General features: G+C 36.5%; 1 protein-coding gene across 4 annotated transcripts in view; it reads right to left on the bottom strand.

The window, feature by feature from the left end:
- Positions 1–1,658: 1,658 nt before the first annotated feature.
- The window catches only part of CAMSAP2 (calmodulin regulated spectrin associated protein family member 2), an 82,356-nt gene continuing 65,210 nt past the window's right edge, over positions 1,659–18,804 (bottom strand). For 2 of the 4 annotated variants that reach the window (XM_064664488.1, XM_064664490.1), the window contains 9 exons: positions 16,363–16,433; positions 15,782–15,851; positions 12,766–14,974; positions 11,553–11,689; positions 10,797–11,017; positions 9,650–9,749; positions 7,534–7,649; positions 6,449–6,567; positions 1,659–4,944 (listed from right to left, as the gene is read on the bottom strand). In XM_064664488.1, the coding sequence (XP_064520558.1) occupies positions 4,639–4,944; positions 6,449–6,567; positions 7,534–7,649; positions 9,650–9,749; positions 10,797–11,017; positions 11,553–11,689; positions 12,766–14,974; positions 15,782–15,851; positions 16,363–16,433 (3,349 nt within the window). In that variant the 3' untranslated portion in view covers positions 1,659–4,638. The remainder of the gene's footprint in view (positions 4,945–6,448; positions 6,568–7,533; positions 7,650–9,649; positions 9,750–10,796; positions 11,018–11,552; positions 11,690–12,765; positions 14,975–15,781; positions 15,852–16,362; positions 16,434–18,804) is intronic. The other 2 variants (XM_064664489.1, XM_064664491.1) reach the window with 1 other exon arrangement.

Here is an 18,804-nt window from a genome sequence, read left to right as displayed (position 1 = left end):
GTATATTTTTTTAATTCTGTATGTAAGCAAGTAAGTCTGAAGGTATATGTGCATTTGTATGTATGCATACACAAACACACTTCCTATATTTTTTTTTCCTAAACGGAACAGACTGCTTTTAAAAACCAATTGCCTATACATGAACAAAAATGCTATGCATGTTAAAGATACTTGTTTTTCACCCTGCCATTTATACCTGGAATAACAGTATTTGTGGTGACTTTTTTTCTTTCATTGTTGTTTCTCAATTTTTTTAACTAGAAAATGTAAAAGCAGCTGAAAAGGGCTGTGGCTGTCAAGATATATCTTTATAGCCACAATTCTTCAAGCTGCTTATTCAGCTCATTAAATTAGTAACAAGGCAGCAAAGAAATGCTAATTTGCTATTTGAAAAGATCTAAATAGTTAAAGGTTTAGCCCTTAAAAAGCTGTGTCTTTTTTTTTATTAAGCTATTAGAAAAAAGACATCTGACATCTAGCTGCTCAGTACAGCTGGATTTGAGAAACAACATTTGTGTGGTGATTGATCCAAAACCTTCAGTTCCAAGTGTAACTCTCTGCACTGGATCCCACAGCAGTACAAAGTTAGATTCAGAAATTCTGTACAAATTCAGACACACAGTACAGTCATATTCTGTCCAACTAAGCAGAGTGTGAGCCAAAGTTTCTCAGGTACGGTGTTACTTGCCAAAGGGTAGAAAAAACAAAGTCTCTTCTAAAGCTGGTCTGTACAAAGGCTGTTTTTAGACGAAGATTTTGAGCTGGGCTCACCTCTGAAAAAAAACAGCTTTACTGGGTGCAACTGGGTGTTTACGTTCCAACACAATTCCTAGCCTGTGTCAGCCTGTTTGTGATGCTGCACAGGGAACTGACTGAGCTGGCTGAAAAATAACCCGTTTTTGGGGGGTGGAGGGAAAGCTATTCATTTTCATCCATAGAAGTTTTCAGTTCAGCATTAAAAGCCCTACTGTCAGATTTCCTGTATTCTTGAAGCTGCCCTTCGAGTAGCTCTGCAATTTTGAGATTCTTTATCTGTGTAAGTTAGCCCAACAGCTCAGTCAGCCTGTTAACAGTTCAGTGATGTCACATCCTCTTTCAGCAGGTCCTTGCTCCTACTCTGCAAGGACTCTCTGGAAGAGACCCCTCATTTTTTTGATGTCATTTCTGGTCACGGTAGCACCACCAGCAAGTACAAGTTATGTCACTAAAAGTCACACACGTGCTTGATATGGTGTCTTGACAAAGATAAGACTTCAGCTCACCTTGAAAACCTTTCAGGCTGAAGCAATCCTATTACACTGACCAGTAAGTTTCTGTGGCTTTGGATCACTGGGAGCTAACCAGGGTACAGAAATTTATCAGTTGACTTGAAATTGTGAAACTCACTTTTGAAGAGAACGGGGTAACACCTTTTTGTCCTCAAGAATGAAATGTGAAGCCTCATTCTTCAACAGCCTTCCTCTGGTAACATCAGAAAGCAAGATTATACATGGAAATAAAACAAATGATGGGAAATAAAAGAAGAAATTATAATGGTTCATATTTCCTACAATTTCCATGTTGCTGAAATATGAGAAGAAACAAGATGTAAACAGTAATGTGAACTTTTGATAATTTTAGGTTATACTTAGAGGTAAGCAAGAAAACAAAAAAAAATGTTGTTTTGGTGCCATGCTTTTATTTAAATGAAAGGAAAAAACTACACTGTACCACATAAGTAGCAATGACAATATTTTACAGCACAGCATTTGAAAAAATATGGAAGCTATGCTCCATAGAAGTGGACAAATAAGCACACAATACACTGTACATTTTTCAACAGTGCCCATTAAATCATAATTAAATAGCTGAATTTGGCTTTAAACAGCCAAATAATAAAACTTAACAGTCATACTAACATTATTAAAAAAAAAAAAGAATTCAGTAGCCATTATGACTGTTAGAATATGAAATTTTGCTCCAAAAACTAAGACGAGAGTTTGGCAATTCATTCGTAGCAACAATAGTAATACCCCTGATGAAAGCACCAGTGTGTTCTGAAAAGGTCAGTGATAAATACTGGCCTTTATGGAAAGCTTCCTTTTTTTTTTTCTTTTTCTTTTTTTTTTTTTTTTAAACATGATCCCAACCAAAGATCCACTGTAATTAGAAAATCTGCAGGCTTAAAAAGGAAAAGCGTATCTAGCTTTACTTTTCCTGTATTAAGTAAAACTTTATACTGCGAGCAATGAAATTTTCAACTGCATTATTCACATTCTACTTTTTGACATTGCACAAATCTTTAACCTGTTGACAAATGCAAATTTCATAATACATTCAGAAATATTTAAAATTACTCAAAGAATTCCTGTCATGTATTTAAGCTCACTTTGATTAGATTGATGTGTGTGTCTTTATGGTGTTGCAAATCTTCAGTTAAATCATAGTACAGATTTTAGAAATAAAAAGCCTCCCATGATAAAACTTCTTTTGAAGTTATTCACCATATGTGTGTCAGTTAATTCCAACCTCCTGGTTTCTTGAATCACTGTATATTATACACAGTTTCATATTGTTATTCAAGATGTTCCTACAATGGTATTTGTAGGAACTGTCTAACAGGCAGAATGTGCAAACCCTCTTTCCCCCCTTTTTAATATTATTTATATCCTATATACACAATATGTATACACTTGAAATATAAGAGTTACATATCCTGGTGATATACATGCAAACAGTAGGAATCAGCTAACCACAAATAGTTTTGAGCCACATACATATTAAACATGTATTTTAAAGTGTTTTTTTTCTTTTTTTTACAGTTTTAACAAATATACATAAATATAAGAACATAAATTACAGTAAAACTGACAGCATTTTTGAGAAAATGTTTATAATCCAGATGCACTGATGCCTAAGGCCTTATAATAATTTAAAAAAGTACTGTTCTAAACTGCTTAATGACATCTCATTCCTGTGCATCTTTTCTCTAAGTAAATGAGTACATCATAGTAGTGAGGCATAGTTTCTCTCAAAGCAGTTTAATGAGAGAAATACGAACATAGCTTTAGTCTCCCCATGAAACTGAAAGGACTACATACTCATAGCACAACACTGGCTTATGTTAATGGAGTTGTCACAACACTGAAACAGAACAGAATCACAAATCATTCAAGTCTTTTCCTGAGAATGAGATTTTTTTTCCCCCCACACAACAAATTCTCTGGTGTAAGTTGTTATCAAAATAGCCACAGATTTAGGGGAGGCTTCAAGTTTGTATTTTCTTTTTTTTTTTTTTTCCAGAACAGTGCTATGTTGAAAGCAAATTATAAGAGAAACAAACACTGAAACGGAATAGTGATTTATAAAATAATCAAACACTGTTTTAAAATAAAATGCAGCCCTTTATAAATAATACTGAAATATGCCTAGAGTTTGGTTTTGCAAATGGTCATGTTATAAATTTACTGAAATGTCATTTAGGCTTTTTTGCCATATGCACTTAAAAATTGCTGTGTCAGAGGACATCACCTGTAAGTGTCAAGAAAACAATTTACTAAGACACACTGAAAATTCTTTTCAGATGTCTATTCCCTAGAAAATTGATTTAAGTCTGAAGTGGCAGATCTGAAGGCAGGAAGTGGCCTGGATCTTGAAATCCATGGGAATTAGATACACGACTTCTGAAATATCTGTGACTCAGTGAATTCTGTGATTCTTCTGAATACTTAGTGTTCTGTCAGGCAAACATCAGGGATCTAGTTCTGAATGTATCATAAGTTCCTATTCCTTCCTTGAAGAAGCAGTACCTGACCGTGTGCTCTCTCTTCAGCTGGAACAGTGCAAAGCAATGAATGCACACTTGCTCAAACTGTTTGAGAGATATACCAAATCTTTTTACTTTGCATTTTAATGGTATTATGAACATACATGGTCAGTCATTACATCTCAGATGGCAACTTACTGAAACAGGAATAATTGCATCACTTAACTATACCCTGAGTTGTTAAATAATTCATCTGAAGCAAACTTCAAGCAGTTCAAAGGTTTTTCCTTTACTGTTTAGTTTATAAGCAAATCAGTATTATTTAATTGAGAAAGAACTATAAAGACACAGGGGAATGAATCTTGATTTTGTTACAGCACACACAGTAAGGATCTTGCAGAACAGACCCATTCAGCTGTTATTCAGTGACATACAACTTAGTGTTTACTGTAAGTCAGTATGCAAAGTTTGATGGTATTGAGAATATTAAGAAGTATTTCTTTAGTGAAAGAAAAATATTTCAAGACAAGCACAAATACAAACATATAAGGCAACAGATGTAAAAAAATGTAGTTCGAGTCACTAAAGAGGAACATTCAGTGCTTCAGTGTATCTAATCAAAATACAGAGCAAATATACTCTATATGTTGTATTAGCACATACAAATCTCCACACAAGTCAAACATTTCCGTAATCACTCATAATTATTCACCTAATAATCTTCTGCACTCCTAAACACTGTGTTTACATTCCAGTTGGACATGATAATAGAACTTGGTGTCCAGTTTTAAGTTCTAAGAGTCTTGTTGGCAACTAGAAATCTATTTCCTATAGGCAGTAAAGATGAAGTGCAAGTTTATCATAATTGTCTCAAGCAAATTTTTTCCCATCTACTATGCCTTGGTGGGTAAAAGTTTCTTAGGAGTTACTGGTCTCTTGGTTTGCCACAAATGGCTGTGAATGGTAATTGCATCAACACTGGCAGACAAAGTTTTGGCAGGTATGTGGCTAAATTGCTTCCTGTCAGAGTTGTATTTATACAGTCCTTCTATCATTTTCTTTGTGATAGATTTGGGACCTATTCCCGTTAATTTATTGATTTCTTCAGTATCAGGGCAGTACGTGTACAGAGATCTGAACTGGCAGCCTGAATCCCGGAACAAGATTAAGAAATTATTGGCATCGGATTTTTCCATTTCCTTTAAAAGAAAGAAAGAAAAAGATTCAGAATATGAATTTTGCATTGTAGTTAGAAAACATTCCAAATCACTGGACTGTCATTTTGAATTGGTTTTCTATCAGAGCTAAAACTTGCATCTAACTTTGTCCACTAAAGGACCTCATTTTCAATCATTAGAATTTGCTAAGCTTCAGAATATTGATAAGGTGGAGATCTTTCTTGAGCAAAGTGTTATTTACTTACATAATTTTAGCTAAACTTGTTTAGTTGAACCTCATGAGCAGACATCCTAACAGTTTTTTTTGAGACCAAATAGAAATTCTTTTCCTCATCCATTTCATCAAACTGGTCTAATAGTTACAAGCTTGGGAACAAGAAACTTTAGATGTGTGGTGATAGGCCTGAAAGATCTTCCAGTGCAAAAATGGAGTTTTAGTCATCCCTAAATCCATTCAATTTGGGTCAAACCATAAAGTTACTTGGAGTATATCAAACAAATGTTCTTCATTAGCTGAAATCTTCAGATTCCTATTCCACCTAACACAACTTCTCTGAGACACTTGCCCTGAACATGTATAGCTTCTATCAAGTGCTGGATGCTTCACCCTACAGCTAAGCATGACTGACATTTTTGCAGCTATTCTTTCTCGGGATTTCTGGGGGTCATTTTGCTCCCAGTTACTTGAACTGAAAGAGGCTATCCTGATTTCTCACTTGGTATTTCCAGAAAATAACTGGAAAGACAGAGAAAGCAGCATCTAGACATGAATGAAGAAGAATTACAAAGAGAAGAAAGGTCAAGAAATACTGCTGTGAAATTTATTCCGGAAAAGAAACTAAGTCCGGATTCCAAGTATCTGTGTTGGTTTGATCTATTTAATCTGTCATATTTGTCACAGCTGGTAAAAGGAACAGTCCCATTACTCTCAAGGGTCAGACTTCTGTGTTATTTCTTTTGCATGGAAACACACTGGCCTCTGAGTTCTCACCCTTATATATTTGTGCATCTTCATAAAGGTTTATACCAGCCTAAGAGAAAAGACTGGAAGGCATCTTCCTGTAACAGGAAGTCCTGAATTTGCCCTACTGCTTGGAAACTTGAGAAGAGCCTAGAAGGGATGTATTTCAGTTCTTTCTGCTCATAAGAGTGCTGTGCTTTAGTTCTAAAGTTCCCAACCTGAGGATCTTTATGAATAAGGGAAAACAACTCTGTGAGCAAATTATGAAAGTCTACATATTGAAGTTCCCACATAAAACAAGCAGTAACTATTAATTAACCTGTGAATTAATTCAGCTTCCTGTGCTGCATGTACAACACAACAACTATTGTTTCTAAGGCCCTGGAGAACATTTCTGCCTACACTAGAAGCAAAAGTTACAGAAGTTACTCAATCCCTTCACTAAAAGCTGCCATAATCTCAGAAGGCTCCTTTCAATATTTGCACTTATACTTAAGGGTCTCCACAATGCCTGACTGTGGCTTGACTTAGGTGCTTAAGCTTTTAGAGGAAAAATTCCCTTACCTCCAGTATCTTTTTCTTTTGACCTTCATTTACTTTTCCAGCCAGGCAGCAATGTGCCAGTGCATTCTGAATTATGTACTTATTGGATTTAGCACTGGGTTCTTTGAAGAGCTTTGGTCCTGTGGAAAAGGAATGACAAATCAGCTAAGTTAATCAATAAGCCAACAAAGAGTTACTTTAAATGCTGCGAAGCACTTTTCGTATGGACTTTTTGCATGCATAAAACCACAAATCGAGGAATAATACAGAATTAGGCCAGAGACCACAAATTTCACAAACAAGTAAAATGTCATTCTTTCAGCTGTGACTGAATTTACTTACAAATGTGTCTTTCATTATTAAGTCATTAAATCATTATTATTGGCAGCCTCGGTAGATATATTTTCTCTCAGAGGACTGTTTTTATGGACAAAAAAACAATTTGCTTTTTCCTACTAAAGTTTCAGTTGTCCAGGAGAGAGCAAAGTCTTTATTTTTCTTTATCTACACCTATGATTTCAAGGGTGAGTGGTATAACAATGAAGCAGATGCAGTGCTTAGAGTAACTCTTGCCTGTCTGCTTTGGAATTCCAGAGATCTTTTACCCAAAACCAGAGGTAAACATTTGGGCCTGAGACTTATCAGGTTATTCTGGCTGTAAAAAGACTTGATTCATCTGGTTGAAGGAGAAATGTTTGTTTTAATTTCTGAAATATATGTCTACTTGTATTAAGACCATTTGAAAAAAACCAACATATTAATACCAAGTGCAATTTGGTCTTTGATTTTGTAACTCTATTGTAAATTGAGCTGAAATTTCAACTCTTCTTGCCTGAAGCACACAGTGATATGTGAGCCCATTTGCTGTTCTGAGCCTGCCTGCAGTTAATTCTGCTTATCACAAATGCTGCAGAGTCAGTACTTTTGTTTTGGATCTATAATTTAAACCTTTTATTATTACCCTCTACTTGAAAGGAGGTGAAAATAACATTTCTATCCAAGTGTCCTCAACCAAGTTTTAGGAAGCCAAATCAAGATAACTGGAAACTTTTCATACACAGAACCACTATTAGGCAAGTACTTTTCTGAATATTGTTGTCACTGACCTGTGTACTCTGTAGCAGAGGCAACTGAAGAAGTTGTAGATGCATTTTCCCAATCTTTCTCTCCGTTACGACTACCACACCGACTTGGAGATAAAAATCCTTCCACAGATTCAGACCTAAACATTAATTTTAAAGTCTATTAAAAAATTTACAATGTTCACCCGAGAAGCCTTCTAATACGAAAGGAAGGCAAACTGCATTAAGGTAAAACACAATGATTTGAATTGCAGACTATAAACCTAAAAGCACAATATTTATTGAAAATATCAAAGGAAAAATGAGTTCACATACTGTATAAAGTGTTTTGAGTGATGCAAGAAGTTGATATTTAGGTGACATACATGTTAGTCAATTTTTGGGCTATATCTGAGGGACAGAAACCTAACAGATATTCTTGGTTGTGAAAATATAATTACTAAGTGGAAATTCGGGTTACTTTTAATATTGGTACTGGAAAAACAATTATCTCATGTAGTGAACAAATCAGTTCTTGATAGAATAATGAATATGAAAAAAAAGTTTAGTTCATTTATACTGATCACTGTAACAACTGGCAGTGGGCACTGCTGTATTTAAGACAGCAAAACAATTTCCCTTCTGATTTTTGTTTTCACAGGCAGTAACTTCTGGTACTGTAATTCTTCAGGATGCACTCAAATGTGAATAGTTTTACATATAGAAGTCTAAGCAAGATTCTTAAGTTTTCTTAAATTATTACAAGATACTTAAAACCTTTTTTGATTGTAGCTACTGCAAAAGCCAGTCAAATTTTTAGCTCTCCTAAGTGAGAAGACAGGCACAGAATAAGATAAAAATGGCATTATATCAGCATTTGTGTGCACACTCATTTTCAGTAAAATAAGCAATAGAGGAAAATCCAATTTATAATTTATCCTACACCTTTTGTGATTAGCACCTGCATGAAGAAGATCTGAAAGATATCACTGAAATTCTGTCAGTGGTATCATCAAAAGGCAATTCTGATGTGAGGACAAGGTGACAGTATGGGTCTGGAAAGATACTGAAAATTCTTTCAACTCTGTTACTTTTAGCAATTTGTACTGAATTTTACAATGTTTTAAAAGTCTCAATCCCCTAAACCAAATCCAAAGCCAGAGGAAGATGTATTGCTCATTAGAAGCACAGTACAGCACTGTACAACTACAACTCCATAGGTAGAGGTCATCTGTCAAGTCTGTGTAGATGAGCAACATCAAGCCTTTTCTAATAGCTAATATAGCTGGAAGAAATCCCCATCTCAATTAACACTGATAAGTTTTAAGAGATGACAAGAGATGTTAGGCTATTTGGATAATTTTATTGAAGTTTCTTACGTAATAACTGGAAAGTCAGTTCTCAAGACTTCAAAGTAATTAATTGAAAAGTCAACTGCAACCAGCAGCAGGCATGCCAGAGCTGATGAGTAATGCACAACGGCCATGAAAACATGGCATATGATATCGTAATATGTAGTATTCCTTATCAATCCCTTTTTTCTAGTTTGCCTTGTTTCCCAAGTTCTTTTCTATACAAAAGAATTAGTGTCTGAATATAATTAAGTAGTTACATAGAAATAATAATTTTCCTCTGAATGATAATATAGGTTTTTTTATGTTTAATTAAAATGTTTCTGTTGTTTTCAGGTGATTTTTAATGTGAAATAAATTCTAGTATTTGGGAAAGGTTGAAGTCCTAGTGAGCATTCAATAATTTCCTGCACAACTGCTAAAGGAAAAAAAAGAAAAAACAGAAAAGAAGCTTCTATGTTAAAAAAAAGAAAAGAAGCTATGTAGCTGCACGTAGCATACAGGTCTAATAAAATATCCACAAGTTGAGACTTAAATACAAGCAGGTGAATTAAAGAGGCTGTGTGAACAGCATTTTGTTTTGACCTCATTTATACCTGCCCAACTGGTTTACTTGGTAAAATTTGCAAAACAAATGATCATGGCTCAGTTCCCTAATGCCTGTCAGTGGAAACTCTCCATGTCTCAAATCAGGAAAACATACTTGTTCTCAGAGTACACAGTATATATGTGACCTCTTTAAAATTCATGCTTGTTTTACATAGCTGATTATCAAATTTTATGAAATGAAATGGTTATTTTAGCTTTACCTTGGTGTTCTCTTGCCTGACTGCACACTCTCATTGTCCCCTGTATTCAGCGATGCCAATGAAAGACTAGATACTGAAAAAACACGATAAAGCTGTGAACCTGGATAAAAACAAAGTTAAAGCTTATAAACCTATGCAAGTAGTAGAGTCTGTTCATTAGACCCAACACCAGCATTTGAAAGTCAGTAGGAGCTTTTACACCTGAGACTAACACCCATACATGATATACCTGCATGCATATGTGGTGTACTTCATGTAAACACTTGTTGACAACCAGCCATTGGCAGCCACCAGGAATGGTCTCAGACTAAGTACCAGTGGGAATACTGGCACTATGCAAATCAAGGAATGCAATCAAAGTTAATAAGTCCTCATGAAAGAGAGCTTAAGCACTTAATTTAATGCTTGGGATGGATTCTTGGAAGGTGTTAATGAAATACTTTAAATTACCCTGAAAGATGGAGGGAAGCAGCCAGAAAAACTGTAGGAGAATAACAAGGTTACAGGAGGCTGTAAGAAAAAGGATCACTGAGCAATCTGGTTACTTTTTTTCTAATTGAAAGGTGGCAATACTTCTTCCAATCATTACTGCAGTTTTTTGGTATCTAAAAGAATGTAAAATTCCACATGTAAAGTTCCACATAGTGTTGCTATGTTGATAACTACACATGCAGTAGGTAAGTGAGCAAAATAGGAAAAAACCCATGAAATATGAAAGAAATTTCTTAATTTTAATTTTGTCTTTATTAAGTGGGAGTTTAAGTACTCTTACCCTATAATCACCACTTTATTTATCAGTCTCTTATCTCCCAACTTTTATTCATTCTTAGCTCTACAGGTGCAAGAAGAGATCAGTGAAGAAAACGTGGGGGTGTGTGAAACTTGCACCACACAGGGGTGTCTCCCCTGGGTTCTCACGGAGCCAACCTTTTTGTTTGTTGATATATATATATATATATGCATGCATGCATAGCAGGTAAGTGACATTCACCTTTCCATTTCTATTGGCAAATTTGGCTTTCCAGTTTGGTCACGTGCAGCTTCAATTTAGCACAAGACACTCAGGAAGGCACGTGCTTGTTAGTACCAAAAACCAAGCTGGTGTTTTAGCATGAACAGACTCTTTTTCCACATAAACATTTGTTACCTGGTGGACCTTTGATTGGTGTCTTAGGTGATTCAATATGATCCCTATGAATAGATTTTGGACGTGGCTTTTTTTGTTTGATTGAGAGGGAACGTGGCTTTATGACAGTATCCATGTCTTCCATAAGCTTTAGTTGTTTCCTTCTCATATATTCCTGCTTAATAAATTCTCGCCGTGCTCGCTCGTCCTCCTTCTTCTGACGTTCCTCTTCTGTTTTGCGTCTTAAAAAAAAAAAAAAAAAAGAGAAGTAAATTCTCCCGTAGGAACTTTCCAAACAACGTATTTCAGTGAGGACAACACAGGCAGCAGATTGTTGGAACTTTAGAGCTCTCAAACACCAGTAAGAGACAATTGCCTTTTTTTTTTTAAACAATTTTCAGACAGTTTAAATTTTTTGGGATATTGCTACTAATAAATTCAAACCCACGTTTCTCATCTTCACTGGTGTGACTGAGTGAGCACTGTGCATTTGTGCAGAAAGAAGCCCCAACTCTCCCCAGAATGCCAAGCGGGGCAGGGCCTGCTCTGAAATGCAGTGCTCAGGCCAGCACAGCTCATGTGTTGAGCCTGAGCTAGAGACTGATGCCACCTGCTGACTTGCAGGGCCAGCTGGGCTCCCCAGCACATCTGGCTCTAGCAGTAAATACCTTGGATATTAGGATGCAATGTTTTGACATGCAAGACACACTTTTAACTAAACCAGACGTTTTTACGTTCACCACTACTGATCATTTGGATCAGGACATGTAGTTTTACCTTGTCTCTTCCTTCTTATGTTCTAGTTCTGCTTCCAGCTGCTGCTTGCGAAGCAAAGTCTCTCTTTCCCTCCTCAAACGCTTCTCCAACAACGCTGCTCGTTTCATTGCCATATCATTTTCTGCCTTTTGATCATCCTAGCAACAGTATTTGAAAGAAAAGGACCCAAAAATATTAACATCTCTGGATTCAGCAACTTGATCTTGCCAAATCATTAGACACTTAATTCTGAACACTGGGTTGCAATATCCCAACATACTCTTGTAGTATTTGGAATAAGTTTATTTTAAATGATTTTTCCTAAGACTGCTACAAACTTTTCATAATGGACTTTTTCCTTCCTAAATCAAACAAAATTCAACACTGATACAAGAAAACATGCCAAGTGAGATATTTTAGAGTCAGATCCCCTTCGGCATAAACCTCTGCATTCAGCTTTGAATGATTCTATGTGTATGGTAACCTATCACAAACCCCATAAGTATGCAGCGTATAGAAGTAACTTCTGATCAAGTCAGATGTTTTGGTAGAACTGAGGAATGCTTCCAGACAAGCAAGGTGCATCTCAGATATGTGATACCCCATTTTGGGGTATTCCAAATGGAAATTCAAAATCTTGATGGCTCTCCGTGTCTAGACCACTCTGTTATACAATGGGCATTGTAGTTAAAAGCCTGTCTGAACCAGCTCTTTAATAAAAAGTCACCGAGGAGTGCTCCCAAATACCAACTTCAAAAGGGAGACTCAGAAGACTGTACTTCGTTAGCCAGCCAACAGAGGAAAAAAGGCTCTCCAAAGTGCAATTCAGAAACATTACTCATTTTTAAAAATGCAGGCTGTTATGTAGTTCAAAAGCTTTTAGTTAAGTTTGGGGTGCGATGGGGAAATGAGGGTGAGATGTGAGATGTTTAATTAAGGTCACCAAAGCTTATGTTAAAAATAAATCTACATTCAGCGTGCATCTTTCTCATCAAAAACTCCAAGCACTCTTCCACAATTATGAGTGGAAAGTTCTGGCATGCTCAGAACTGCAATATTGTAGGATATTTACCACTGTTATGATGCCAAATTAATCAAGTGCAAAAGATAAGCTTGTACATTTAGAGTTGCAGAACCATCTATTTTGACTTCAATCATCACTGACATCAACAGTTAAGAAGTTCCTTTTCACATGAAGCTAATAGCCAACATACACATTCACTAGTTCTCTTACCTTAAAAAAGAATCCACAGCACACTTTCTGGTCATCTTCAAACTGTTCTCTATCACTCTCACCTTCGTATTTCTCAACAGATGCTTCACTTTTTTCTGGTGGCTTCAAATCTGATAGGGAAACTTCAATCAGGTTAGCTGTTTTGGGAGCTGGAGGTGGTAAGATCGGTTGGTTTAGCTGATCTTCATTTGGAGTGAGGCAGACTGTTTCTGTGATAGGCTGAGATAATACTTCAGAAACATTAGATTCAATAGGCTTAATCTCCTTTTCCTCCCCCTTCTGTTCACACTGTTTTGGCAATTTTGGTCCTTCTTCTTTTGCTACCTCTTCTGTAGACTTGGTTTCCTTCAAAAGATTTCCCTTTAACTGAGGTTCACTTACACGTTCACCATCATCTCCGAAGCAAACAAATGATCTAGTCTGAATGGGAACCTGACTTGGAGAAAATCTCCTCAGACGGGGAAGACTGTCCACAGACCGTGGGGCAGTCAAGGTACGATTTAGAGGTGTTATTTTCAGTTCATTTGGCCTAGGAGTCCTTTGCATTTTAATGTGAAAAGAGGCATTCTTCCTGTTGGAAGACTGTGGAGATTGATGTGTAGAGCGAGGAGATTCCTGTGAGAAAGGTGCAACAGCAGATGGAGTTCCCACTTGCCTTGATGACTTAAAGTCCCGAATCTGTTTCTGAGGAGAAGGCTGAGGAGGAGAAATAACCCAAGCCTGTTGCTCTCTCATCTGCATCAACATCTCCTGCTGAAGGGACAGACGTTGCATTTCTTGTTGTAGAAAGTGTAGGGAAGAGTTTAGTTTTTCTATAGATTTTGTATATTCTAAGAGATCTCCTTCATTCAAATTTTCTTCTGAGGGGCTTGCTAAATTCCACTGTTTTTCAGCATCCACGGAAGTAGCAGGAGATTTTAACCATTTGCTATGAGAATTTTCAGGGTTTTCTTTTATTAATTCTGAAGTCTTACTAGTTTGGTCATCTGATTTTTGAGTTTCTTTTTCTTTCAACCGATTATTGTCAGTGAATACCTTCTCATCTTCAGCTCCTGCTGCTTCTTCTCGGAGAGGTGATACTCCATCACCTTTCTTTTTCACAACATTAAGAAAGGCTGTTCTTCCCATTTTCTGCCGCTGCTTTGTGAATGCAGCTTCCATTTTCTTCTTCTGTGCTTCAATGGCTCGCCTCTTTTCCTCTAGCTTCATCCTAAGCTGTACCATTTCAGAAGCCAGTAACTGTGTAGTGTCTCTTCCCTGAGGAACAGATGCCTCCTCGGGAATATGAGTCCAAGCGACCATATGAGGGATGTTCAGCTCCGAACCTTCTGGTGTGGTTTTCTGAGAACTGCTTCCACTGCTTTTACTATCTGTGTGATTCAACTTCCTGAATTTCTGCTCTGCAAAGCTGGTCATTTTAACCCCCGAGCTTGAAGAGGCACTGCTGCCTGCCTGTGATTTAGTACTTACTGAGCTGGGACAGGGGCTTAACTGATCTCTGTGATTGCCAGCTCGCATGTCATAATCCTGGAGAAATTTAGATGGTTCTTCCATGTCAGAGTCCATGCTTACAGTATAATCTCTCAAAGAAGAATCCTCATCCATTGTCTCTGGAATATCTTCTGAAGGGACATGTATTCCAGTATCTACTTCTGTAGTGTCAGTCACAGGACTCAGAGCACCTTTAGTGTCTGTGATTATGTCTGGGGTAGTCTGATTTGGTTTAATGTTTGAATTCAAGATGCTCATTTCCCGATTGTGAAGAAAGAACCCATTTGTAATTTGGTCTGTTTGGAGAAGTCTGGGAGATTTTTCAGTGTCGTGAATTATCTGCAAAGCCTCTTCAATGCTTGGTGTCTCAATCTGATTGCCAAAATCATCCAGAACTGCCCTGTTTTGCAGAGCTCCATTTGGAAACCTGTAGTGGCTGCTCTCATTGGCATTTCTTTGATTTGCATTAAGAGACTGATTGGCCTTTGTGTCTTTAAGAGCTATCATATCCTTTTCTTCTTCAATATCTTGACTTTCCTCTTCTCCATTTACTGGTTTGAAGGACAGATTTTTTCTAGAATGTTTCGGCATGCGGTTGATGTTTCCTGCAAGGCCTTCATTACTCACAGATCTAGGAATTCCTCTGCTTGGAGTAGATACTGGAATGCTTTTTTCTTTGTCAAAAGGAATGTCAAACGAAACTCCATGTAATGATGACCTAACAGAGATCAGAATAAAGAATGTAACTGAACAACTCATGGTTATTAGTAATAGTAATAATGAAGTATTCATATTTGGTTTTAAATTATTTTAAGCTGGTAGTATTAAAGGCACTGTTGGTACTGTATTTTGCCTATCTTCAAGTATAATAAATTCACATATATTTTTATATATTTAATAAATAGATATAAATACAATAATTATTTAAAGCACGGTAAAATAGCACATAACATTTTCTTCAGAGTCAGACAATGCTTTTTATTACTTTGGAATAAATTTTGGGCATTTTAGCAATATAGGCACTGCCATCATAGATCAGAAGGAAGTTGTGAAAAGAGACAATTTACACACCACTACAACTCTTACTGTTTTAACTTTAGTTTACACCCTACAGATTAAGAGTTTATGACTGGTCTAACTGAAAAACAAAACATTCAGCCTGATTGTTCTTAGTATCCACAAAATAATACAATCTTAAATGCTACTGACTTCATTAGCCATGTTATTCTTACTGCTTTTAGTTCATTGTGATGAGTAAATGTGAACATATTTAACACCAACAATTCAAATATCTGAAAAATACCTCTTTCAATGTAAAAAATAAATGATTTCTTTCTGAAGATTGTTTCCTGTTCCTTACAAGTTCTTAATCCATGATACATTTTTCTCTTTTTTCTACTTTTCAAGTAGCTTACAAGAATTCTTATTACAGGACTGTGAAAATCCAATTACAATGGAACATTTTACTACTACTCATGACCAAAAAATAATAAATTTTTAATTGCCTCAGTTAAAGACGACTTACCTTTTTTCTTTGGGCCATGTCCCTACATACCCATCTACATAAGACATTGATGTGGACCTTCTGATGACTCCTAAGTGAAATGAAAATAGGACCCAGTGTAACTACTGTGAAAAATGATTTTAACATCACCTTCTGTTACTTTAACAAATTAGTTTGCTTCACTACTCAGAACACTGCAATGGCAAAAACAAGTGTTTATATATTGAAAATAAAAGTAGAGGAACTGAGCCAATTTCATCCTGAATATATATTATACCCCTCATCCCTCAAAGAATTTGCTATTGAGTACAATATTCTACAAATACTACTAAAATATACTACAGATAGTTGTTGTAAGCCATCTTCCACACAACCAAAACAGAAGTTCAATTAAAAAAATACACACAATATATGAGGTACAAACACAAACTTCCCATTTGTACACTTTATAAATTACAGAACTCATTCATTAGTCTTTCATGTAAAGGTCTCCCAGTAATTTCTGCATAAATAATGTTTGAATAAATATATGCAAGACAGCAATTTAGTCTGAGGACAACACCTTGTCTCATTGCCTCTTCCACCCATTTGTAAATTGTTACCTGGAACAGATGAATAAGGCTGCTGGGGTGTATGCAGTTGGTGAGACGGTGGGTAAGCTGGACTTTCCAATCTATAAAACAAGAGATATGAACTTAGAAACAACACATCAAAAGCCACATTATGAAAAGGCAACCAGACTTCATGTCCTGGGCCAAAACAGATTTATTTTTTGTGACAGGGAAGAAAGTGAGGTCCATTAACATACTTGTCTCATAGTGTGTTTCATGCAAATGTGTTTATTAGATGGTTCACATTTTTTTAGTAAAAAGTCCAAACATAAACATGAGCAAAATGAGGCAGCTCCTACTGGCCTCAAAACCGAGTGATTGCAGCCAACATCACATACTTTTCATGCGTTTCTATTTTCAGTTGCTTAGTCTGAAACTTCTGCTTTGTGTCTGGACAGCAATATGCACTAGAAGTGGATAAAGAAGATTTTGTGATAGACACGGCTTTATAAATACACAAAATATATTCACTACTAAAGAGTAATTACAGAGATTTCCTCTCTTTCTACTTACACAGAGACTTTATTTTGATTCATAGAGAAGGTCTGTAATTGAGTGGCTGTGTTAATCCAGAATCGGATTAACATAATTCAATGTTTTGATCAAGGTGCTTCTTCAGCATCAGAACAAAGACACATACATAAAGATGCATGGATTTGTAGGTAAAACACTTCTAAAGAAGCCAGACTTCAAAACTACGCTGGATTAAATCCTTTCATGTTTTGAATTTTGTCCACTGAGTTGAAGAGTACACTCCCAAATTCACATTTTTCAATCAGTAATTTTCAGAACATTTGTTTAGTGTTATTATATTATATATGCCGTATGATGTAGAAGTGTCTACATAATATTTGTAAGAAGGATATTCACATCAGTTTAAGAAAACTAATGTTGTTTACAATCTATAAAAGCATCTTTCATATTATTTATTATTCAAAATAGGTTCTCATAAATTCTTGATTTTTTGTGTCAACAACACTACATGACATATCTGTTTTACATATCATTTGAGATTTCTCTGAAATTTTTAAAATCATAATTTCTAAAAAGTTATCTTGAAAGAAATGCTCTCTAAATTTCATCCAGCAGCCTGTGAAAATTTGCTACCACAAAGAAAATTTATGCACTTAATTTTTCCTCAAGGAAAGACTGATTCTGGCACCAATACTGTGATTCCATGGCAACCTTAGGCATAGTAACTGCTCACTGTCACAGTCCCACTCCCTCCTCTGTGCTGGATCTGGCTCTCCATCCCATGCTCTGACTCATTTGAACAAGCTGAGGCGACAGAAGAACATTCACTTTTTCCGACTGGGTTAGTTTTTCCTGTCTTTGTGCACTGAAAGGGCAGTTCAAACACTCAAGGGGGCAGGAACACACAGCTGGGACAATGAGGAAGGCCAGGACCAGAACATCCTGCAGTCAGGTCTGTTCTGCCAGGGAACCTGCAAGCCCATGTGTTTGATTCCTACCATCTGAAATTACTTCTTGGGGCCCTCTTTCGTCCTACAATCCAGTGACGTATCATCAAGTTGGATGAAGTACACTGGTTTATGAGGAAAGATACAGTGAATCACTTTGGGAACCCCTGCTTCAAAAGAGATGTTCAAAACTACTGTTACTTTTTCTCCTGGCTTATAGGCTAAGTTTACACAAAAATAAATTCATTGCCTACAAGGGAAACACTTCAGATACATACAGCAAAAAGATTTGGAATCACAGCATTTAATGGTAGTAAGAAATATTACTCCCTTATTAAAGTCAGAGTAGATTTCTAAAGGCTAAAAGCATACTCAGAAATCTTAAACCTCAAATGAACCTGAACAAACCTCAAACCCAACCAAACACCCACCCCTTCCTCCAAAAACCCCATCCAAAAACAACAGAAAAGGCTAAACAGGATTATCTGGGTTGGCAATCAATAACTTGTCGAATATTCAATTAAAATGCTAATTTTATCCTTCTCCTCTGTGCCAGTTCAGACAGTCAGTAAATCTTCGCCCCAAAATTATAACTATATTGTAGCACTACCCCTCATTGACTATGTCCAGATCAGGTCACTGGAAGGCTTTCTTTACGTCGACAAAAGAAAGAGTAAAAAGAAGGCCTCAGGTGCATTTTCTGCCCTTATCATAGAATCGTTTAGGTTGGAAAAGTCCAGCCATTACCCCAGTACTGCCAAGGCCACCACTAAATTGTGTCCCTGAGTGCCACATTTACACATCTGTTAAACACCTCCAGGGATTGTGACTCCACCACTTCCCTGGCCAGCTCGTTCTAGTGTTTGACAACTCTTTTGGTGAAGAAATTTTTCCTAGTATCCAATCTAAACCTGCCCTAGTGCAAGTGGAGGCCGTTTCCTCTCATCCTATCACTTGTTACTTGGGAGAAGACATCAATCCCCACTTGTCTACAAGCTCCTTCAGACAGCTG

This window comes from Pseudopipra pipra, chromosome 9, assembly GCF_036250125.1.
Source record: "Pseudopipra pipra isolate bDixPip1 chromosome 9, bDixPip1.hap1, whole genome shotgun sequence".
Classification (NCBI taxonomy): Eukaryota; Metazoa; Chordata; class Aves; order Passeriformes; family Pipridae; genus Pseudopipra; species Pseudopipra pipra.
This window is presented reverse-complemented; position numbering and strand designations above follow the sequence as displayed.